The sequence below is a fragment of the Sphaeramia orbicularis genome, chromosome 14, assembly GCF_902148855.1.
Source record: "Sphaeramia orbicularis chromosome 14, fSphaOr1.1, whole genome shotgun sequence".
Lineage (NCBI taxonomy): Eukaryota > Metazoa > Chordata > Actinopteri > Kurtiformes > Apogonidae > Sphaeramia > Sphaeramia orbicularis.
The window spans coordinates 31,916,930-31,942,939 of record NC_043970.1 but is presented as its reverse complement, the minus strand read 5'-3'; the positions used below and the strand labels follow the sequence as shown (position 1 = coordinate 31,942,939).

The 26,010-nt window shown below is 36.0% G+C and overlaps 1 protein-coding gene across 4 annotated transcripts in view; it reads right to left on the bottom strand.

Moving 5' to 3' along the window:
* Positions 1-26,010, bottom strand: part of trim3b (tripartite motif containing 3b) — a 41,972-nt gene that overhangs the window by 9,221 nt on the left and 6,741 nt on the right. For 2 of the 4 annotated variants that reach the window (XM_030153774.1, XM_030153777.1), the window contains exons 2-10: positions 15,030-15,205; positions 11,851-11,980; positions 10,091-10,201; positions 9,764-9,915; positions 9,352-9,532; positions 5,014-5,115; positions 3,643-3,741; positions 3,381-3,533; positions 1,446-1,824 (exon numbers count right to left, since the gene is read on the bottom strand). In XM_030153774.1, the coding sequence (XP_030009634.1) occupies positions 1,446-1,824; positions 3,381-3,533; positions 3,643-3,741; positions 5,014-5,115; positions 9,352-9,532; positions 9,764-9,915; positions 10,091-10,201; positions 11,851-11,980; positions 15,030-15,175 (1,453 nt within the window). In that variant the 5' untranslated portion in view covers positions 15,176-15,205. Of the gene's footprint in view, positions 1-1,445; positions 1,825-3,380; positions 3,534-3,642; positions 3,742-5,013; positions 5,116-9,351; positions 9,533-9,763; positions 9,916-10,090; positions 10,202-11,850; positions 11,981-15,029; positions 15,206-18,766; positions 18,923-26,010 lie in introns of those variants that run through there. The other 2 variants (XM_030153776.1, XM_030153775.1) reach the window with 2 other exon arrangements.

Genomic DNA, 26,010 nt, shown 5'->3' with positions numbered 1-26,010 from the left:
AAGGGTAACACTTTATAATAAGTACACACTATGAAGCATTAGTTAAGCATTGACAAATACTGAATTCATGATTTATAAAGCATATTTCTGACATGAATACTCATTGATATATGGTTTATAAGCAAAGTTATAAATGTTTTACTAATCATTCATAATCATAATCATTCATCATTCAATCATGCAGTTTGTTTGATAATCCCATGTGCTGTCTTTCCTTTGTTAGAATAACTGAGACTTTTGTGAGTCTTAAGGCATTTCCAACCTTTAAATCTCATTTGTAAATGCTTTATATGGCATAGATTGTCCACACTTTGATGAGCTCACACCATAGACTTAATTAATGAGTAGTAAGTGCTTTATAACTACCTGAAATAATTAATTCCTGTATTAATAACTGTTTATAGGACATCTATTGGAGAGGAAATGCATGAGTTAGTATAAAATGCCCACTAACACATTCACTCACCGTTAGTACATGTCTGAATAGTGTATGTGTGAGTATAAATGCACATCATAACTGGTTTGTAAGTGATGCAATATGAAATTTTTAAAAAGCCGAATCCATAATTTATAAAATATGAAAATACAATCATTAAGCACAATGTAGATGAGCTTATGAATAATTAGTAAAACCATTATAATTGTGCTTATAAACCATATATTAACCCTTTCATGCATAGTGGTCACTACAGTGGACATCTTTTCTACAGCTGTTCTCTTATATATTCATGGATTTTGTTGTTTTAGTTCCATATCAGTCAACACAGTGGATGCTTATGCACCATCCCATATACTGCAATTTATTGTTCTTGATAAACCTGATCTGCAGTAACTTGTTTGAGTGTAAATCAAGTGCTTGTTGTTGTTATTAGACTGTAAATACGTGTTTGTTTGTTTGTTTGTTTGTTTGTTTGTTTGTTTGTTTGTTTGTTTGTTTGTTTGTTTGCATATTATCTCCATGAAGTGAGTAGTGACTATTATTAGAGTATGTTAAAATGTGAGAAAATGTCAGATTAGCTGCATTTTAAAAAAATTTATTTTATAGTTTTCACACAGTATATCAGTAAATATGTTTCTTTGCTTCAAAAATTAAATGCATGGTGTCCAGTTGAGTGGACCTTTCTGAATCTCAGATAGGTTCATTAAAAAAAAAAAAAAAAAAAAAAATTAAATCGCATTGTTTTTTTTTTGTTTTGTTTTTTTTAATGCCTAGAGGAATTAAAACACTTAGGAAAACAAAACATCTTGATTAAGGCTCTCATAATTCATGCATGAAAGGGTTAATGAGTGTTCATGTCAGAAATATGCTTTATAAATGATGAATTCAGTATTTGTTAATGCTTAACTAATGCTTCATAGTGTGTACTTATTATAAAGTGTTACCAAACTAAGTGTAAAAAAAAAAAAGTATTTGACTGTTTTTTTTTGTTTTTGTTTTTTCTTACCGACTCTGTAGATGAGCTCATCTTCAATGGGGTTCTCCTTCTTCTTGGTGGTGCTGTACATGCTGGATGGTCGTCGCACTGCCTTCTGTCGTATGTGACCCCCCGTCCCACTGGGAGACTTCACCCTCCTCTTCACATCATCTGGAGACTGTGGTACATCTGAGGGTTTGACGGCCCGCAGACGGAACGGGCTGCCACGTATCGGCTGGCCATACAGCAACAGTGAGAAGGTGTACTCCCCCTCTGTGCGTAATGTGTAGCCCACCTCATACGTCCCATTCTTATTGTCCGATATCTCTGTCTCCGCAGCCCGGTTCCCGTCGACCGATGCTATCTCCGCTTTTAAAACAGCATTTCCTGTTCGCACCAACTCCCCATCCTGCAGGCAGAGGTCATTCATTCAATTTTGGTTCTGTAACAGTTAATACAATGCAACAAGGAAACAGGCGCTGGGTGTAGAGAAATAAATGGCAACATATGTCATCTCATTTTCCAAAATAGTCTGTCAACTTTGTGGTGGTTTATTTTTACATGCAGAAGAGTTTGACTATTAAAATATTCTGCATTAAAACTATTCATGTCTTGGCACAAACACAAATTGTTTCTCTTTTTAAAGTGAATATGCACACGGTTGAGTTGTTTTCAGCTGATACAACAATGACTTCTAATGCAGTAATAATTGCTTTGGTTGCTTCACTGGTTGCCATAATAAATGATATTTTTACAGGAGCAGAATAAAACAGAAGGAAATCTGATAAAATTAACCCATAAAGACCCAAACATCCACTATTAAACCAAAAGCAGCTACTGATCGAAACTGTTTAATACCTGTTGATCCACTAATCCTATCAATACATGTAAATAATTGGTGTAAAATACAGTTTATCATCTTTTCATGGTCATCAGATATGCCCCATTTGGATGTTCAGAGGCTCTGTAGTTACCATGGAAACACTGTCATCTTCTACAACATTGATTGACCAGCAAAACCCATGGAGTTTAATAAATGACAGTGGTTGGAAGAGCTGGTTTTTTGCATTGTTGTTGATATTTTAGCTGAAAAAGTGACTTTTTCTTCTTTTTTCTCTGTTTTGATGTAATAATCTTTGAATTTAACCCATAAAGACCCAAACAACCAGTGGTGAGCAAAATCCTCTACCAACAGACAATGTTAAATAACATCTGATCCACTAATCCTATCAATACATGTAAATAATTGGTGTAAAATGCAGTTTGTCATCTTTTCATGGTCATCAGATATGACTCATTTGGATGTTCAGAGGCTCTGTAGTTACCGTGGAAACACTGTCATCTTCTACAACATTGATTGACCAGCAAAACCCATGGAGTTTGATCAATGACAGTGGATGGAGACACTTGTTTTTACGTTCACTTAATGATATATTTGCTGAAAAATTTACTTTTTCTTTATTTTTCTCTGTTTCTGATATTATGACAAGTTTTTATAAACATCTATATGATCAGTAAATTAAACATGGGGAAAACACCTGATTTTTATTGAAGAAACGCAAAATACAGAGGAGGATTTTAAAATAAATAGTGACAAATCACTTAAGAAAGGTTAAATAGAGAGAAAAATTCTTTTGCAAAGTGTCACAAAAGTAGCACTGGGTCTTTATGGGTTAATCTGAGTTTTCATGAATGTCTAAATTAACCCTAAGAAATAAAATATAGGGAAATACATGATTTACAGTGGAAAATACAAAATACAGAGGGTAATATTACAATAATTGATGATAAATCACTTAAGTAAAGGTTAAAGACAGAAAAATTGATAAACTGCCACAAAAGTAGCTCTGGGTCTTTATGGGTTAAATACTAAAATAATTATACAGACGCACTACCAAAAACATTATCTTGATAGTTTTAGGCTACAGCAGATGATAGTGAGGTTGCATAATTTAATGGCATTACTTTGTCTTTTGTCGTCACTGTGATGGTGTGGTGCTGCCCGGTTGCTGCATGGCGGAGACCCTCTCCTGTGGCGACAGAGGTGTGAGCCACAGCCCCCGTGGTGAGGAGAACCCCCAGGTTCTGGATGGAGCGCCTCAGACCTTCAGTCTCCACCTGGAGAAGACATTAGTGAGAGACACAATGGGTTAAAAGAATGTGTGAACTTGTGCGTTCAGACAAAGAAGAGTAAAGAGACTGAGTAAAAAAAGAACGCAGCTTATACCTGACAGTCCAGATGTGCGTTCTGATGTGGTCTCTCAGGGAAATCGTGTCGTGCAAGTGCTATTACCCGCTCACTCATCTGCTTCTGAACTAGCAGTACCTACATTTACCAAGAAGACGCAATATAGTTACAATTTTCATACAACTTTTTACATTAAAACTGAATGTTATTGTGCATCATATCACTTCATTTTTTATATTTCCCACAAATGGACAGATCATAAATAAGGGTCAATATATAATTGAGGGACTTTTGAAATCCATGGGATATATCTTGCGTATATTTTTATTAAAAGTTTAAAATAAATAATAATAATAATAATAATAATAATAATAATAATAATAATAATAATAATAATAATAATAATAATGTTTTTTATGTTTGTTATGATCATGTCTTTACGAATTCTATAATTATTTAATTATGGAAAACATTACATATTAATAAAAACATGACTGGATATACTAAAATGTCAACTAAATAACCGTCTGAATTTAATAACAACTACCTTCTCATTAGCTAAACAATGATAAAATGAGTTTATTCAAGAACTGTTTTGATTGTGTTCTTTTTATTAAGTTGGGATAATCATGACAGATATTTCTTTTTTTTGGATATATGTCAAATTTTATATGAAAAAAAATTGTATGTGTGTCCAAGAAATCCCTTTCAACTAAATTATCCACAAAAACACGTTTCAAGGAAGTGTGTTAATTACAAATCACATGACCTGCTCCACATGATGTTATTTCCTCCTGAAGAAAACACTGGCAAGACTCCAAGGTATGTTCTTTCTCCTCTTTCTTAGTTATTTAATATAAAGTTTATTTCGAATATGCAACAAAGCAAAGTTATTTGAACTAAACTAAACTAAACTAAACTGAACTAAACTAAAATATAAAGTAGTGTGTGAGTCAAGTGTGGATTTATCGCATGTCAACAGTGTTACTACAATATCTTTATAAATAACTTTCTATTTAAATTTTACTCAGTTGTATATATAATATTTAGAAGAATCTTTCTGTAAAAATGCGATGTGGTGTTTGTTTATAGACGGCCATATTGATTTTAGGCCTGAAAACAGCAAAAATGAACTATCATTTGACAGGCATGAACTATGATACCTGTCAACTATGTTACCCTGTAAAGGTAACACAAAAAGTCCCACAATTATAGACTGACCCTAAAAGACTTTTTTAAGGTATTAAATGCAGATTTGTAAATTCAAGACTTTTTAGGACCCCACAGGAACCCTGCAAATAAACCGTTGGCCTGAAACTTTTGCACAGTACTGTAAATGATAGCTCATTTTCCTTAATGCTGCAAATCATTTGTAAGGTTGTTTGTACTATTTACAGTTTGCACACTCACCTCAGTTGCACTTCCGTGGCTGAGGGCCTGTTCAGTAAAGCTGCAGCTACTCTGAATGTGTTCCTTCCCCTGGAGGAGAGATGAAAGCTGGGCTTGCAGGACCTGAACTCATGTAAAGAACAGAGATAACAAGAGCAAGAGGATTAACTTTGTGCAGAGATGTACAAGTGATCAGAGAAAGCAGATGAAATATGTAAAGAAAGACGGAAAAGAAGTGAGGAATGAGGAAGAATCCAAAAATGAACATCAAAGAGTTTCTCATTAAACCGGTGCGTTGAGGTATGTTGACAGGAATGTGAGACACGCAGGTCATGTCTAGGCAACATGTGCTGTTTATCTGCTGGTGTGGATGAATTCTGTTAATAGCTGATGACATGTTGGTCCCATATGAACCATCTCGGACCCTGAGAACCTCATGGGCTGGTCTTTTGCTGGTGCCCAGAGTCAGAACTAAACATGGTGAGGCTGAGTTTCAGTTTCATGCAGCTAGACTCTGGAACAGTCTTCCTGATGATGTGAAACAGACCTCTACTCTGACAATGTTTAAGTCCAAGCTGAAAACGCCTCTGTTCAACTGTGAATAGAACAACTGAAAGGGTTCTATCTGCTCACTTCTCTTTTACTTTATTCACTGCAAAAATCTAAATCTTACAAAGTGTATTTTTCTCATTTCTAGTCAAAATATCTCATCACACTTAAAATAAGACATAATCACCTAAAGAGTAACTTGTAAGTGAGATATAAGAACTTATTTTCAGACAATAGATCTTGAGAATCTTATTTCAAGAAATCTTACCAAGATAATTTTCACTTGTTCCATTCCATTAAGTGTGATGGGATATTTTGACTAGAAATGACAAAAATACACTTGGTACCATTTGGATTTTTGCAGTGTGGAAAATATGAAGACAGAATATCAGGACGATCCAGTACAGAAAATTAAATCATAAGGCTTTAACCCTTTCATGCATGCATTATAAGAGCCTTAATCAAGACTTTTTCCGTTAGTGTTTTTATTCCTCAAGGCATTAAAAAAAATAATGCAATTGAAATAGTTTTATGAACCCATTTTTCATGGAGTTGCAAAAATGTCCACTCAGATGGACGCCAAGCATTTAATTGCTGAAGCAAAGAAGTGTATTTACTAATAAACTGTGTGAAAACTATGAAATAAAAACATTTTTAATGCAGCTAATCTGATGTTTTCTTACATTTTAACATACTCTAATACTAGTCATTACTCACTTCATTGAGATAATATGCAAAAAACAAACAAACAAACAAACAAAAAACCTGTTAATTACAGTTTAATAACAATAACAAGCATTGATTTACACTCAAACATGTTAGTGCAGATCAGGTTTATCAAGAACAGTAAAGTTACAGTAACAGTATGAATTCCAGTGTGTGGGTTGGTGCATGCACTGCAAAAATCTGAATCTCACCAAGTGTATTTTTCTTATTTCTAGTCCAAATATCTCATCACACTTAAAATGACACATAATCACCTAAAGAGTAAAAAATTTTTTGCTTAATTCAAGCAAAAAAAAAAAAATTGCCAATGGAACAAGTGAAAATTATCTTGGTAAGATTTGTTGAAATCAGATTTTCCAGATCTATTGTCTATAAATCAGTTTTTATTTCTCACTGAAAAGCTCCTCTTTAGGTGATTCTGTCTTATTTTAAGTGTGAAGAGATATTTAGACTAGAAATGAGACAAATACAGTTGGTAAGATTTAGATTTTTGCAGTCTAAGTGTCCACTGTGTTCGCTGATATGGAACTAAGACAACAAAATCCGTGAATATACAAGAGAACAGCTGTCCACTGTAGTGACCACTATGCATGAAAGGGTTAAATACCAAATCTGTACTCCTTCTCTTTTAGATACACATAAAGAAGTACTGGTTTGACTTGTATTAACAGTGTTTTAATACAAGCTGATTACATGTGGTTTTAAAGTTTCATTTGACTTAATGTTTCCATAAAATGCTACAATCTAACTAGAAATAAATTAGTTTTACATGTTTTTTAATCACCAAAATTAGTGTCAGTTTGTGCATTTCCTCTGCTCTTTCCTGTTACCACATGTAATATATCCAGTCATAAATATGTCAAAAGCGAGTGTCAAAATAATAAAGACATTAGTGGATCAAGTGACAGTGTCTCAACATGTTTGTTTTACTGCCATTGTCATCACACACTGAATCTTGAATTAAGCAAAAAAAAAAAAAAAAAATCTACTAATGGAAAAAGTGAAAATTATCTTGGTAAGATTTCTTGAAATAAGATTTTCAAGATCTATTGTCTAAAAATAAATTCTTATATCTCACTGAAAAGGTGCTCTTTAGGTGATAATGTCTTATTTTAAGTGTGATGAGATATTTTGACAAGAAATGAAAAAAATACACTTGGTAAGATTTTGATTTTTGCAGTGTTTTAATTGATTATTTTTTATGTTTTATTGATTATATTTTAATTGTGTGTTTTTAACTTGTCTCTTTTCCATTTTTGTAAAGCATTGTGAATTGCCCCGTGTATGACTTGTGCTATACAAATATACTGAACAAAAATATAAATGCACTTTTGTTTTTGCTCCCATTTTTCATGAGCTGAACTCAAAGATCTAAAACTTTTTCTGTGTACACACAAGGTTTATTTCTCTCAAATATTGTTCACAAATCTGTCTAAATTTGTGTTAGTGAACACTTCTTCTTTGCTGAGATAATCCATCCACCTCACAGGTGTGGCATATCAAGATGCTGATTAGACAGCATGATTTTTGCACAGGTGTGCCTTAGGCTGGCCACAATAAAAAGCCACTCTAAAATGTGCAGTTTTATCACACAGCACAATACCACAGATGTCACAAGTTTTGAGGGAATATGCAATTGGCATGCTGACTTCAGGAATCTCCACCAGAGCTTTTGCCTGTGAATTGAATGTTCATTTCTCTGCCATAAGCCATCTCCAAAGGTGTTTCAGAGAATTCATGAAGAAGACTGTGCGAGGAAAATGGTGGTCACACCAAATACTGACTGGTTTTCTGACCCCCCTGGACCACCCAATACAGTAAAAGTGCACATTTTAGAGTGGCCTTTTATTGTGGCCAGCCTAAGTCACACCTGTGCAATAATCCTGCTGTCTAATCAGCATCTTGATATGCCACACCTGTGAGGTGGATGGATTATCTCAGCAAAGGACAAAGGAGAAGTGCTCACTAACACAGATTTAGACAAATTTATGAACAATATTTGAGAGAAATAGGCCTTTTGTGTACATAGAAAGAGTTTTAGATCTTTGCGTTCAGCTCATGAAAAATGGGAGCAAAAACAAAAGTCGTGCATTTATGTTTTTGTTCAGTGTAAATTTGCCTTGCCTTTCCTCGTTCTGACAATAATGTAAATCAGGGGTGTCAAACATGCGGCCCGGGGGCCAAATCCGGGCCACCAAAGGGTTCAGTCCGGCCTCTGGGATGAATTTGTGAAATACAAGAATTACACTGAAAATATTAACAATCAAGGATGTTAAAATAATTTTAGGTCAATTAATTCTAAAGTGGATCAGACCAGTAAAATAATATCATAATAAACTATAAATAATGAAAACTGCAAATTTGTCTCTTTGTTTTAGTGTAAAAAATGTAAAATTACACAAAAATGTTCACATTTACAGACTAGTCTTTTACAAAAAAAAAGTGAATATCTGAAATGTCTTAAGAGAAGTATGTGGAATTTTAATAATATTATTCTCCCTGTTATTTAATGTTTGGTGTGATCTCTAAGTTGTGATTCACATGTATAAATGATAAACTAAGGCATAATATTGTTGACAATGTACTTATTTTACTAAACAATTTTCAGGTTGTTCATATTTGTTCATGTTATGTTCAAGTACAATTCATAGATGTAAACATTTTAATTACGGAATTTTAAGTGTATTTTTTTGTATTGTAGGAATTTTGAGCATAATTAAGTGTATTTTTGCGTGTATTGTATGACATTTAAGCATATCTAAGTGTATTTTTTATTTTACGGACTTTACTTTTTTCACTCAAAAGTTCTTATCCTATTGTTTATATTACTTTACTGGTCCGGCCCACTTTATATCATATTAGGCTGGATGTGGCCCCTGAACTAAAATGAGTTTGACACCCCTGATGTAAATAATGATAATAATAATAATAATAATAATAATAATAATAATAATAATAATAATAATAATAATAATAATAATAATAAAAATACATTTTATTTATAAGTCCCTTTCAAGACACTGAAGGACACTTTACAACAATATAAAACAGATGTGTGTGCATGTGTGTGTCAAATGCACTGACCTTTTGCTTGGCACTACAGATGTTCTCCAGGTCTGTTATAAGGGCCGTCTTGCGTTGGTGTAATGCTCGCTCCAGCTCCTCAAATGTATTAGAAATCTCTGTTACAGCCTCATTCTTTCTTTCATTTAACTGACGAGAGATCTCAGTCACCAGATCGATGGCTGCTGTCAGCTGTGGGAGCCTGTGATATGACAAAATGTGAAAAAAAGCAACAAGAACTAGCTGTAAAGTCGTAATATATATAATTCTTTAGTGAAAATAGGTTTGTGAAACTATTCCAAACACCAGATATTACAGCAAAGGTGATCTTTGCCAGCCCCAAAATAGGCACATGTCAAATCTGGGCCAACTGTTAAAGCCTCCCAGCACCTGATGTGAAGAAAATAGTTTTATCAAGCTATCGAGCCCCCACCTGCTGTGGATGGCATCCAGCTGTGTCTTCAGCGCAGCTTTGTGTTGTTCTACCACATCCCGCAGAGGAACAGTCACATGCTCCCTGTGTTCACCTTCTGTACATTCTAAACACATGGCTGTTTCACACGACTCGCAATAGAACTCCATCACCTGCAGGAGGAGACAAACACACAAAAAGCTCATTTCATCTGCTGAGTAATATTAACAGTCACTTTCAATAGGCTCCTTTGTGTAATAATTTAGCTAAAAAGGTTGGAGTAATGACTGAGTGGATGTTATAAATTAATCATAGTAGATAAAAGTTTAATAAAAGAGGGTTTTCCACCTTTCCCTCATGGTTTGGGCAGCACAGAGGTTTCCCTGCAGCTGCTGCACTAACCGACTCCAACACACTGCAAGCTTCTGGCCTTGAGCACTCTGGTTCCCTCTGGAGGACCTGCATCAAAACATGACAATCCTCAGCATCTGTACTGGATTTTACACCGCATGTGATAGATTACAGAGTCCATAAAGCTCTGTGAAGACAAATTATACACCTAACTTAACACACACATTCTTTCTTTGAGGATCTGTTATCTTTACGGGTTCCAAAAGTCAGAACAGAACTGGGAAAGAAAGCTTTTAAATGTTCTGCTCCCACTGCCTGGAACAACCTACAGAAGGACATTAAACTGTAGGAACTGTTTTTTTTTAATACATTCAATGTCATTTTAAATAAATGGGAGCATTGGAACATTGGAAATGAATGGGAACAACAAGAAACATTGTTGTTATAATTTTAGCACCTCTTAAAATAATGGTGATGTTTTATATGTATGTTCTTATTAGTTTGAAGTTTGTTTTTAGTACTGACTTTCATTGTGTTTATGTATATTAGTGTGGATGTACGGCTGTGATTTCCATTTTGTGTAACTTCTGCTGCTGCTGTCTTGGCCCGGACACTCTTGAAAAAGAGATTTTTAATGTCAATGAGCTTTTTTTTCCTGGTTAAATAAAGGTTATAACAGTGGTTTCCAACCTTTTTTGACTCGTGACCCCATTTTAACGACACAAATTTCTGGCGACCCCAGACATTCAAAACAGAGACTTTTTTTTTTTTTTTTGCTAAAATGAATTTGTTTTTGATCATGTAACAGTTTGCTATACTATGTTGCAAATAAACATTAACTTTAGACAACATTTAGTCTATATAATGTATATTATTATGGACGGAGGCAGAAAAGCCAGGTGTAGTTTACTGCACAAAGTGAGAATTTTATTTTCCTTGCTCTGGATATGTACAGTCAGTCCATCTTGGATTTACAAGGCTGACAATTAATACTGAACAAACAATAACTCAAACTATGAATTATGAAAGAGCTGCAGCATCTGAAACCGACCACAGTGAACATTTGAAAGATAAACAGTACCACAGTGCTTCAGTTTCAGCTTCACAGTTTGTCTTTTATGGATTGTGATTATCTCTATCAACTCACCATATATTTTTCATTAGTAGGTTGTTGTTTTTTTTAATCAATTACTAGAAATTCCAGGCGACCCTAAGGTTGAAAAACACTGGGTTATAACAATACTACTACTACTACTACTACTACTACTACTACTACTACTACTACTACTACTACTACTACTACTAATAATAATAATAATAATAATTTTGTTTTAGAGCATTCCTCACATTCATTTCCTTATTCACCTCTACTACTATACATGCCAGATGTCATTCCATTTAGAACTAATTAAAAACAAAGGGTAACTCTATCCTCGGTCTATTTCCTAAAATAATCCTCAGTGAAGCAGTTAAGACGGTTTAAAATGACCTCATTCTACAAAAATGTCCTTTGTCTGTTTAACACTCAAACTTCTTCTCAAATAAAAACTGCAGCACAGAAACACACCCATACAGTCCTATTTTCTGGGTATTAGTTTCACTTCTTCCTAAAATCCTTTCTTTTGTTGTTTACTTTATAATTGGTTTCATCTGAGTTTTTGTCCTTTGTTCTCTGTGACGCACTTGTACATCCTGTTTGGCTCAAGCATTGCAATCTACGTGGATATAAAAAAAAAAAAAAAGGATTATTCTCAGACCTCCATGAGATTAGTGATGAAAAAGTTGTTCTGTAGAGCACAAACTCCTTTTTCTGGCAGAATCGACGTCTGACGGCAAACTGGACACGAGAGCGTCAGGGACTCTGGGGGAATGTAGTTCTGGAGGCAACTAGAGGAAAGGAGAAAACAAAGAAAAGAAGACTCAGATTCAGAGAAGTGGACTTACCTGAGCAGCCGTTCTGCACAGTTATGTAATATTTAGTCACAGTCCATTTATTAAAGCAGCAGACTGAGAAGGAGAGGAAGACACGGGAGAGAGAAATCACCTTATCACTGTAATTGAGAGACACTTCCTGAACAGTGCTCCTGTCACAACTAATAGGGGATAAGTGAGAATCTGAGTCAATACACACAACCCCCCAGCCCCAGGAGAAACACACAACGCACACTGTCACTGTAGGAAAACAAGCATTAGCACACAGATGAATAAAAGAGATGCACAGAAAAGACATCACAGTGGGAAGCCATGATGCTGTTTATATTTAACCACATTTTGTATATACTAATAATGATCCATGTATGTTGAAGTGTCGCCTTTTACCTACTCGTCACCATCTTGCTCGAGTGTTTTTTAAGTAGTGTGCAGGGACTAGGTGAGCTGCAAATGAACTGCCTTCTTGGGACCAGTAAAGCTGTCGGAATCCAAAAGTGTAAATAGGTTTTGGCTTCTTCTGCCTCAACAGCCCCTGAAGGCTGAGGATGCTGCACAGGTTCAACACAATCTATTTAACATTAGACACCTTCAAGCCAAAACCTGAAACCACAGTCAGCGCAAATTTCAGCTGCAGTATGCAGATTACACAGCTCTCCTGGCCCCCAGCCCACAGACTGCCATCCAGGATATGATGTGTGATTTTCGACTTAAATGTCTCTGATCACTAAATGCGCAGTTAATGCAGTAAGAAAGTTAAGGTCAGACTGAAGGATACATCTGTGTGGTTGTACTCAAGGTTGTCTGGCAGATACTTGGGTTGCATACTAACATCATTGTGTTCAATTTATGATGCAACACAAGTGTTTATCTGACACCCCCCCCCCCCCCCCCCCCCGGCCTACTGTAAACAATTGTGAAATTTTGTGGGAGAAAAAATTAAGTTTCATTATACCTGCCTTGGTAGTACTCATTTTATTATTCTGTATTTGGATTATGCTGTTTTAATGACTTTAAATTTACTGTTTTCAGTGCATTATGTGGTTTCAGGGCTTTTTAATTTTATTCTATCTACATTGTACTGTTTTGTTATTCTACCTCTGGAAGCACCTTTTAACCCAGTTAACCCATAAAGCTACTTTAGTGGCACTTCCAAAACAGTTTTTTTTCTCTATATTTGACTTCACCATTTATCACCATTTAGTATAATATTATCCTTTGTATTTTGTGTCTTTTCAGTGAAAATCATGTCTTTTCCTATATTTAATTCAATGATAATGTAGATATTCATAAAAGCTCAGATTAACGTTGAGGGTGATTATATCAAAAACAGAGAAGACTGAAGAAAAAGTGACTTTTTCAGTAAAATATATCATTAACTGAATATAAAACAAGCTTCTGTATCCACTGTCATTGATCCAACTCCGTGGGTTTTACTGGTGAATCCATGTTGTAGAAGATGACGGTGTTTCCACGTTCACTACGGAGCCTCTGAATGTCCAAATGGGTCATATCTGATGACCATGAAAAGATGACAAACTGTATTTTACATTAATTATTTACATGTATTAGTAGGATTAGTGGATCAACAGCTATTAATCAATTTATATAACTAAATGATTTTGGTCACTGCTGAATGTTTGGGTCTTTAAGGGTTAAGAAATGTACTATATAAATAAAGATTCTAATTACTATCACTTTGTCTGCACAGTATCCTGATGGTTTGCTCATCATGAACAATGAGTGATTAAGTAAAGGATGTTTTTTGATCTGAATACTTCTTTGTTAATGTCACATATGCTCATAAATGGCCAGCATAATGCCAACTTGCTTGTTTTCTCCAACATGTCAAAACTGAAAGGTGTTCTGTTCTTTCCTGGCAGTCAATGTCATCCCATCCCTGTTAAGTAAATTTCTTCATTCATTATGAGCGTGACTTTTAAGTACAAGTTGCCACATGATCCTGTTGTGACAAGATGTCATTTCCTTTGACATTGCTGAAAACAGTAGCATAACCTAAGGCAAACTCATGATCTTTGGCTTTGAATATTGAGCATTTAATTAAAACACTGCATGTTTTGATAAATTAAAATGTATATAGACGGATAAGCAGAAAGGGTAGCAACAGATATACAACACTAAGCTAAAGTGGTCCTGCCTAAAACTTCAACATCACCCTACCCAAACAACATCTGTCTGGCAACATTATGTATAGCTCCAGACAAAAATCTGTTCACCTCAGCAGAGCTCCAGATCACATGCCATTCAGTAAAACCGGGGATTAAACTTGCCCTCCGGTGGGTAAATGCCCCTCGCTGCATGGAAAAAGGATTTATCCAATTCTCTATGTAGCCATTCAGGACTATTCCATAAATATTTGTTTGATCACAAGTTTGGAAGTAAACCGGTTTGAAATACAATGTTGGTTATTTTCCACAGCTAACAACAAACTCTCTTCAATCTCCATCCCACCAGCCTGACCCACAACAACTTTTCCAAAGGCCTCTTTTGACTGGCTCGACACCAAAAGGCCCCAGTAAGTATCGCCTGAGGGGGTGTCATCTTTCTGAGGAACTGTGGATCCAGGGATTGTAATTGTGTTTCTTAACAATGAGCCTATTCTCAGACTGCAGTCGTCGACGGTCCCTGATGCTGAGGAATGCACTTATCCCTGTGGAGTCCAAGAGGAGAAGTGCTCTGAGCTGTTTCATTGTGGTTAGGGATTTGGAAATGATGAGGTTCATCTATTAAGAGACATGTAAATATGACAGGAATCCTTCAGTAATAGGATGAAAGAGGCTGGAAGTTCTCACAGGGAAATTACTATAGCAAAAATCAAGATCATATGTAAAAAAAACAAAACAAACAAAAAAAACCTACACATCCAGTAGCAGATGGTGTGTAGAGAAACAGCAGATAATATGTGTCAGGTCTAGCTTAAGGGAAGCATAAGTGATTAGGAAATTTGCCAGTTTTCGTTGAAACCAAGAGAACAACTGTTAGTTACCTTTCACAGAAGGTGTGCAGACAGGGCAGGACCTTGGGGTTGCGGTAATGATCCAGACAGATGCTGCAGACCAGAAACTGCTTGTCTATCTGACGCACTACTGGGCTGGTGCTCCCAGCCTCCCGCTTTGCCATGGCAGAGGACATTCAGAGCCACGGACAACGACAGCAGATAACCTGTAGACAGCAAATAGATGCGTTATTGAATATTCCTTAACGTTAAAACTTTCACACTTACACTCAGCGTTTCTGGTAAGTTTTCAGGGCAGCTAATACTCAGCATCCCGCTCACAGCTGGTACCAGGAACTGAAGTTGATAAAGCTCTATAATTCCTCAAATAGTAGAAAAACATGCTCATTGTTGCAGCATTTTTTCTGGGTTAATACCAAATCATACCAACTGAATAAGAACTGTGTGAAATTTTTGTGCATATTCTTCCTGAGTACAGAGACAACAGCAGATGTAGGTAGGAATGGCCTTCTGATTAAAACAGTTATAGCTGAAGACAAAAAAAAGGCTTTATGATTGAATGATGCATATAATCTGCAGATAAACAGAAGACTTCATGTCAAACACACAGTAATGCATTAAAACTATTGAAGTTTTCCTATGGAATGAGGCCAGCATGGATTTAAGAATGTGTGGCCCATTTTTGATATTTAAAAAAATGGTACGTAAGGCAATTTTTGAAGGATACAATTGTTAAGCTCTAATAAGTAATAGGTAAATAATTTATTTTTGATTCTACATTAAATTATCATTAATTTGGTGGGTTAAGTTTTCAATTTTTCTGGTTTATTTTCACCTTTTTATGTTTTGCTTGCTTGTTTGGTTGTATGCATTGTTGTTTTGTTTTTTTTTTCTTTTTCCTATACTGAATGCTGGGTAGCTGAATTTGTTATGTAGGACACGCATTAATATACGCATTCAGCTTCTGCCTGGGCCTTTTCAGTCATTAGCCTGTTGGTAATGTTTGTAATGTTTGTAGTGTTGTTGTTGACACTGGTTGTATTATTATGTGATGACTGAATAAAGAATTTCATCATCATCATCATCATCTGTCCCTGGTCATCAGTCACTTGTATCTACCAACCTCCAATAAGTTCTCTGTACTCATAGTAGTATTTATTCCATCTGATTTCAAATACATAATGTTTAAAATACATCAATAAAATTCTTGTGGTTGCATCATATCAGTATAGAAGATACTAACCTAGCTGTAATCAACTTATAATAATTTACAAACCTATTATCAGTTTAGCAGTAGGATGATGGATATGCATATATTTTATTTCAATTAAATGTTCTGTCTATGTGGAGATACACAGACACTGGGTAGGTCTATAACAAAAACATTTCACTGCCACACTATATGAAATAGTAATGCATACTCAACAGTGGACTAAAATAGTTCAGAAAACCCTACACCATTTCTCAGATTCAGAGATGCATCACAGTGAGGTGACCGGAACAGAGGGTCGTTGCGCCTTACGTAATCTTATCTCGTATACAGCTGGAAGATATGAACATTTTCTGCCTAGCAACACAAAGCTGTACTGTATCGCCGTGGCCCACTTTCAGATTCATCGGCGCAAACTGTTAACAGATATATCATAATGGTTTCACTGGTATACTAAATAAACAACTGCAGCCTGTGCTCACTGATGGGTAAGAATTAGTGACAAAATGGAAACGTTCGGAATGTAGTGAATTCAGGCTTTAAAAACTCACTCAGGATGTGCCATTTTTATCTTTGTGTTACTAACTGGCACCAGCAATCTACTCGGGCTGCATTTTCTCAGTAGGTCAGCACATTTATTATTCATGTTTCAGACACAGACATGCACTTATGTACCCATACAAGCACTGAAATGATCACGTAGCAGGGTGCCTTAAACACACACGTCTGGCCTTAGGATGACAGTAAAGTTATGAACAGAAACACTGGCGCACTCAATGACATGCACCACAACACATAGATAATCATCATCCCCCTTCCCCCTGCGCTCTCACCCCCATCTGCACATCTGTCACTGCTGGATGTAATACAGCACACAATCCCCTACGCCCCACCGCTGTTCTTGTGCTATTGTCAGTCGCTGCCCTTTGCACAACACATACATTATGATCAGGGTTGGCAGTATGTTTCTAGCATTGAAATGAGGATCCAATGACACAAGAGAGGGTAAAGGTCAATTCTTAAGCTGTCAACCATCTGATAGACATATCATGTTCACACTCTGGTTAGGGATGAGCAGAATGTTATTATGAAGTGATAAGTAGCTTATGTTTTGATTAAATCTACATAGCTTTCCACACTTTAAAAACTGACACTTCAAAAATATCCAGTTCCCGATAGAATTCTGATGTAAAGAAGTGGGAATGTTTTTTGAAAGTAGAATCAGAGGCGGATCAGCCGTAGGATGTACCATATGCTTCAGTACAGTTCTCACACTCCTATGTCATTCATCTGTGTACTTGGACACGCTGATACTAATATCATCGCTGTGTAATAATGTCTGGTTAAATTTAGACTGATGTATTAGTGGGCAGGCAGTGATGCCGAGTCTAAAATAAGATCAGAGGTCTTAGGACTGCATTTGTTTACTGGTGTTTGCAATTTGAGTCATATCTGAACTACCCAGAAAAAGCCAGTAAATCCCAGTTGGGAATTCTTTTGAGAAACACAGGGGTGGAAAGAAATGAAGTTGTTCCAATGGTAAAACTATCTGTTGGGTGTCAGGTGCTGAGCATGCAAAAACTCAACCAAACCTCATTTTTAACATGTCAGAGCTCTTGTGTTGAATATAAAACTGATGGAAACAAAATGCATGCACTGCCAAACCACAGGCACATGTGACAACCTTGCACACACGAGGGAAAATACTTGTTTGACACGTTCATAGTTATACGCACACATGTCAGAGGTGGAACTTAAATAACATTTCTCTCATGCCCTCTTATTAGACTTCTCAATAGTCTGCTCAGAAGTAACTACAACCAGCTGACTGACAGGCTTGTGTAAAGTCATGCAGACTCAAAATTAGGGTTCTGCAGGGTTAGGGCAAAGTGGGACTAACTCAAGCCCATACAAGCCTGCAGAAAGCTTCAAAATGGATCTGAGGAAAACATGTGCACTGAGCTGTCAACTAATACCGTCAAAATGAGATGTGTTATAATTCCACCAGCCATTATACACAGAGTAATAACAGCAGTAATGTTGCAAGTGACCTTAGCCTGACTAATGCACAAAACTCTCAGGATTACAGTGTTTGCATGTGTAACTCATTGTGTGTGTTTGTGTGTGCTCTGAAATGCGCTGTGTGACAAATAACACCCATGGACTATAAACACAATGCATCTATTCACTGTCAGTGTTAGAGAATACAAAAGTAACAGTTCTCATTGTCTCTTTCAACATGAAAAAGCTTTAGTGTGGCTTTAGTGCATAATGTGATCCTCAGTGTATCTCTCAAAACACACATGAACATTCAATGGATTCTATGAAAAGGCAAAGCAGGAATCTAAATGAAACAGGAGGGTGGGGAAAGGGACAAATGCATTAGTACAGTGTCTGTAGAAGCTTTAAGTATCAGCCTTTTTATGCTTTGTTCACTGTCAAACTATAAAGCACCAATGAATGTGCGCTGACAGTTCAGACAAACCAACCCATACTCTACTGAAACTGTAAAGTCACACACAAACGTGCAGAAATAGTTTACAGAGAGACAACCTACTGTCAGCAGAGGTGAGAGGATCAGTCTAGAAAGCGTCATGGCAGCTGTATGCAAAGTCAGTATAACATTGAAGATTCAGATTCAGCACACGCCCTGACTCACTCGTGTACGCCCTTTCCCTGTGGCCCTGCTGACCACTCTTCCTTTTCCCCTTTTGCTTCTGTCGCTTTTCCCTTTTCCACACACCACACAAAATATACTTAAAGACTGAGCAGGAATGACAACAGAGGGTGGGACTGGGAAATTGAAAGTCCCTCCTACTACCCGTGCTGTTCACAAGCATGAGCTGACTGGATACCCTCCTACTGCATCACTCTGATTGGTCTGGAAAGTAAACCTAGTGGGGGGAAAGGGATTGCGTCATAAGCCAACAATTCAGGCTGGCCAGAGGCAGTGAGATGGTGAGATTGAAATGGACAAGAAGAAGAAGAAGAAGAAGAAGAAGAAGAAGAAGAAGAAGAAGAAGAAGAAGAAGAAGAAGAAGAAGAAGAAGAAACAACCAAGTACAACTGAAAAGACAAAAAGTTTGAATCCAAAGTCATAATGCGCCTACAGTCTTAAAGTGCAAAAACATTAAATGCAATCCAGCTTGACTGTGCAGCTGAAGCTCCACAACAGGTTTTTTTGGTTCTTGAATGCAGCCTCTTCCTCATAACTAGATCAGTAAAGCTTTTAGATCATCTGACCTAATGTTACACTTATAAAAAAAAATACCTAAGGAGTTAGTCGGCTCAGAACACGCATGCACACGCACCGGTGCAATGCAGCCAAACACAACACAGCACAGTTCTTGGTGTCACCCTAAAAAAATGTATTTGCCTCTCCTTCAAGGATTATAGTTACATATTACACAGATTCAGGGAATTTAAAAAAGACCCATTTCAATTTAACCCAGAAAGACCCAAACATCCACTGTCGACCAAAAGTATCTACTGATTTAAAATGTTTAATCCCTGTTGATCCATTAATCCTATCAATCCATGTAAATAATTGGTGTAAAATGCAGTTTGTCATCTTTTCATGGTCATCAGATATGACCCATTTTTATGTTCAGAGGCTCCATAGTGAACATGGAAACACTATCATCTTCTGCAACATTGATTCACCAGTAAAACTCATGGAATTGGATAAATGACAGTGGATGGACACATGTGGTTTATGCTTAGTTAATGATATACATATTCTTCAGTTTTCTCTGTTTCTGATATAATAACCGTTGAATTTACTCTGAGCTTTAATTTACATGATCAGTATATTAAATATTCAGAAAATACATGATTTTCACTGAAAAGAAACTGAATACAGAGGATAATATTACCATGAATGTGATAAATCACTTAAAAAAAGGTTAAATATAAAGAAAAATGCACTTGGGAACTCTGTAGTTACCATGGAAACATAGTCATCTTCTATTACATTGATTCACCAGTAAAACCCATGGAGTTGGATAAATAGTGGATGGAGATACTGGGTTTATGTTTAGTAAATGATATATTTCACAGAAAAAGTAACTTTTTCTTCAGTTTTCTCTGTTTTTGATATAATAACCATCAACTTTAATATGAGGTTTTATGAACATCCACTTGATCAGTAAATTAAATATTGGAAAATACATGATTTTCACTGCAAAAATTCAAAATACAGAGGATAATATTACAATTAATGATGATAAATCACTTAAGAAAGGTTAAATATAGAGAAAAATTCACTTGGGAATGGCCACTAAAGTCACACTGGGTCTTTATGAGTCAAAAAAAAAATTAGTTTTATGATATGTTTTTTTTTTGCGTCCAATCCTGTGACCCTCCTGTCCTAATGAAGTGGTCAGAGTTTAATCCAGAGCAGGAGGTGATGATACTCTGACAAAAACACCGCTCTGCAGATAATCTGAGCGGATTGAGTCCAGTCACCCAGTCCTCCCCCTCTTCCTCACCCACACACACACACACACACACACACACCTACACACACACACACACACACACACACACACACACACACACACACACCTTTCCAAAATCCCATCACCCTAAACTCACAGACCAGACTGCTGTGGTGGGTGTAGCAGGAAGCGCATGATAAGAGGATGAAAACACCACAGAGGGAATAACATATCATTAGTGTGCAGAGAATTTATTGATGACTCACTCATACGGAACACTGTGACTCAGATAACTTAAATACTTGTTTGAGCTGAAACATTTACAAAATTGTCTTTTTAGAAACTTAACTGCAACATTCTCTAGATAATTATCAAAATACAACTCCATGCTGGACAACAAGTAATTAGAGAAAAGGTGTGTGACATGAATAAGATAATATATTCTACGTCGTTGCACAGCAAGCCTATTGAAGAAGAGTCTTGTCAGGTCTGCAATTAGCATACAACAGCATTATTGGTTTACAAGCTTTGGTATCTGCTGAGGCAACAGTTTTATCAGACCATACTTCTGCAGTTATTAAAGGAGGTGAAAAGGAACGAGGAGCACTTTCAATGACTCAGAGTCTCCCTGAAAGCAGTGCACATCATGGACATCTTTTAAAAGATAATTACAGGAGGAAAAAGCAATTTGAAGGTGATAATTTTTGATAAATAGCACAAGGCATACACTACAAAAACAGCCCAACTAGAAATAAACCAAATATTCTCAGATGCTCTTATTTTGAGCAAAGAAATCTGCCAATGCGATAAGCAAATTTGCATGCTAGGATTAAAAACCAGCATATAAATCCTACCACTTGACTTGAAACTATAAAAAAAAAATCAAAATTTTTTGGAATTTTTTTTTAGAATTTTTTTCCTTAAAAAAGAGTATTCTGTTTTCCTGATAATGCTTACAGCTTAAGATTTTCAAGTAGTTAAAAAAAGCTTACAACAGGACATATTTTCTTTAAACTGAATACTTCTTATCTTCAGGGGACTTTACATCTCAATTCATATCTCAACTCTAAGAAAAATAATTAGCAAACATTGCTTAGAAAAGGAAAGTTTTTTTTTTTTTTTTTTTTTTTTTTAGCATACTAAAAAAAGGGACATGAATCAAAGCACTGGAAGCATTCTTATTTTTACCATTTTATTGAAACAGTCCTGGAATTTCATGCAAGCCATTGTTATAGTTTGTTACTCATGTAACTTTTTTTCAATAAGATAGTTTAGCTTGCATTGAGTTATATTCCTATTTCCTTAAAATCTGATTAAAAAAAAAAAAAGTGCAAAAACTGCTTGTCATGGGTATTTTTCTTTTTAGGCAAAAAATAAGAACAATTCTCTAGAAACAAGGCTTTTTTACTTTCTTGAAAATCCTTTTTACTGCATAAACACACTGAACACACATGAGGATAGAAAATATTCATTGATATTTCCCTAATAAATTGCTGAATGAAAACCACTCTGTGGTGCTTGCTTTGTGTAATATATGCATACGAAGGCAGCAGAGAGGAGGTAAAAAGAAACAAGGGCAAAGACTGGAATGAGATGCAACAAAGGTCACCCAGACCAGGAGTCGAATCAGAGATTGTGAGTCAAGGTCTGCACACTTAATCACTCTATTATCAGGCCACTCCATGTTCAGCTACTTCTAACAAATAGCAGGTTTTTTTGTTTTTTTTTTTGTTTTTTTTGCTGCTGTCAGACCTGCAAGACAGCAGGTAAACACAGATCATTCTCTTCTCAGGTACATATATACTTTTTTGTAACAAATATATGACTGGGATTTAAAAAAAAATAAAAAAATCTTCAAGTTGTAATTGCAAATCAACTGCAGCCTGTTTGGTTAACTCTGCTTTGAGCAACATTAGCAAACCAAAGTAACCGTTCTGCCCCAGGCTTGGTAAGAACCAACAACTTTAATGATGGTGACGTTACGCAGGAAATCCAACCAGAAAATCAACATGCAATTCAGGCACAGCAGCAGCAAATAATTATTCTGTACATGCAATACAACCCACGTCAGGCTCACATCACATTTGTCAGGTTTTCTAAACAACCTTGGAGTTAGGTTTCCAATTCTGTCATCTGTAGATGTAGAAAATAACATGACATGAACGCTTTTGTGACAGTAGGTGGGTAGCAAGGGTTAAGGTTGCTGCTGCGCTTGCTTGCAATAATGCGCTGACAGTCAGTGCTACACACCTGATGCCTTGTTAGCTTTTGCTTGATCTTGTGTTTTATGTTCTCGCCTGACAGGATGAAGTACTCTCCTGTTTCTGCCTGCCATACTGTGGAAAACCATGATTAGTATGATACAAAGAAATGGTCAAGGAGGGGGAAAAGCTAAGATTCAGAGGATGATTGAAGGAAAATGTGAAGAGGAAGAATGAGCCAAAGAAGCTGATGATGAAGCAAAGAGATTTAAGAAAATTGAAGTTGTTCTATCATGAACAAATAGAGTAATGTATAAAGAAGAAATCGGTTCATGTGTAACAGAAAATAGTCCCAGGACTTCTATGAAGCTGTCAAGTGTGACGACCCCTGGAACCTCCACCACATCTATGAACACTAAACACACAAGAGCACACACAGTCAGCTGTTTCAGTCTGAGTCATACTATGGCACACCACCCATTTCCTCTCCAACTATTACGCAGTACGCATGCAAAAAATACACATAACATACTGAGAATTTAAATCTAAACGTCTCTTCAACCAAACATATACCAACAATATACACGATGGGTTGAGCAAGTAACCCATTATGGATTCAGCAAGATCTGTATGCCGAGCAATTCTTCCGCGCAGTCCAGTCTTAAGCCGCCACATACATATATTTCTATATATAGAGCTATCAGTTCTCATCCCCTTCACACCACTGGCAGGCACGTGCTCTGAGCTGCACACACACACACTGCAAAAAAAAAAAGAACAGGGAGCCTCAGATGACCAGTAGAGGAAGACTCCAGAAGAATTAAAATGCCGCAAATTAATGAAAATGTCCTTAGAAACTTGCAGTGCACATCTTAAATTCATTCCACTAACAGAGTTCTACACCACACTAACACAGTTAAACCCACCTTTGCATGCACTTACTATTTACACGCCATTTTAAGAGAAGAGTCTTCTTGTTGGCAGCTGATAGTAAACACACCGGTCCACAAATCAGCAACTGACTGATAGGTTGAAAAGAAAATACTGACACCTCCTTTCAAAGCTGTGGCAGCCTAACAGCTGTCTTTTCACCACAGCTGGCCTCAGGGAAGGCAGGTGTGTGAGGGTAAAGTGTTAGCTGACTGAGCTCCACATTACACAAACATATTATGCCTTTAGATCCATGTAAAACAGATAGAAAGGATGAAGAAGTACTATGGGAGGTCTATGAGAGGTATGCATTTAAGTTCATTTCAAGTGTAGAGACAGTTGCATATTTACAGTAAAATACACTTTTACATGAGTCAAAGAAAATCAAATCCTAACCCTAAAAGATCTGAACAGCCCACAGGTGACCAAAAACAACTGCTGATCTAAAATGTTTAACAAGCATTAATCCTATCAATACATTTAAATAATTCAGGTAAAATGCAGTTTCTCTGCTTTTCAGGAAAATCAGACATCAGTTGGATGCTTAAAGACTCCATAGTGAACATGGAAATAATGTCATCTTCTGCTGATTCACCAATGTAGTTTGACAATGACAACAGTTGTAGATGCTGGTTTTTACGTTCAGCTAATGATATACCATACTGAATAAGTACGTGACATAATAACCTTTGAATTTACTCTGAGGTTTTGTGAACATCTGTATGATCAGTGAATCAAATAAAGGAAAAATACCAAATTTTCATCGAAAAATGCCAAATACAGCTGGTTATATTATAATAAACGGTGATAAATTACTTAAAAGACTGATATTTTGCTTTTTTAAATGGAACTATGCATTTTAAAACGTTTCCCTGTGGTCTACATAAACTATAAATGCTATGCTTGGGTCTGAATTCTTCATTAATTCAACTCCACAGGTCCATCTTCAACCCTATTTCTGAATAATGACACCAGAAAGGTTGTTTTGAGCGTTACAATACAACACAATACAACAAACAACTGAACATTTTAGGTAATCTGCTCGAAGTTTGGACATATTTTCAGTATGGACTACAACCGCTGCTGCTACAAACAATTATGTCGTACTCAGAGAAATGTTTGTCGGAAGTCTTGACCTTTTATGTGCAAATGTCATGATGTAACTAGTTACAGACGTAGCAAATTAAGCAGGAATTAAAACGGGTTGTAGAAAATAATCCACTTGATTTTTGCCAAAATGAATATGAAGATAGTTTTGTAGCACCTGGAGGGTTCAGATTCAAACTTTTTTAACTATTAGGGTCCAAATACACAAATAAATACAACAAAGACTAATGAAAGTGGGTTTAGCAAAATAAGACCCCTTCAATGGTTAATCACGATCATGTCTGAGAGGTTCCTTATGACAAGGCACCTGAAATCTGAGATGAGATGTTAAATTGTATGTTTGTTTGTTTTTTTTAGTTGTTTGTTTGTTTGTTTTGTCTTTTTTGTTTTGTTTTGTTTTTTGTTTTTTTCTTCCTTCTTCTTTCCTTCCTCTTTTCTCACTCTATGCTCTTTATTTCTGAATGTGCATTTGTTGTGTTGTGTTGATATTAAAAATGAAGCATAATCTGGGGATTTCAAACCTGTACTATGATAAAGCTTCAAAATAAAAATATATGAAACAACAAAAGTGGGTTTGGCAAAATATGACCCCTTTAAGAATGTTAAATATTGAGAAAAATCCATTGAGAAGACACCACAAAAATTGTTCTAGTTCTGAGGACATGAAAACATATTTAGACATAATACCCATCTAAATAAACCACAAGTAAAAATCTTTCTGTTAAAGCCATGGCACTAAAACCATTATTTCATCCTATTCACTCTACTGCAAAAATAGTTTCATGAAGAAATGGCATGAATAACTTCAAGGAAGACATCAGAACAGCAGCTCGACTCCACTGAACCTTGAGAAAAAGATACAAGAGCAGCTCAGATAGAGATACAGCCTCCTCCTTCATATCTCAGTGCATGATACAGAGTCATATTATCAGTACCTCATCATGACATCAGACCCAGTTAGAAAGAACAGAAACGTCGTGCCTTTCGTCTTTGATTTACAGCAAATTATAGTTATCAAATAATCTCACTTGACATAATTATCATTCATTGTACTTTGCTTGTTTCCTACACAGAACATGAATTATTAAAATTTATTATTTTTGTGGATGATACAAATATGCACT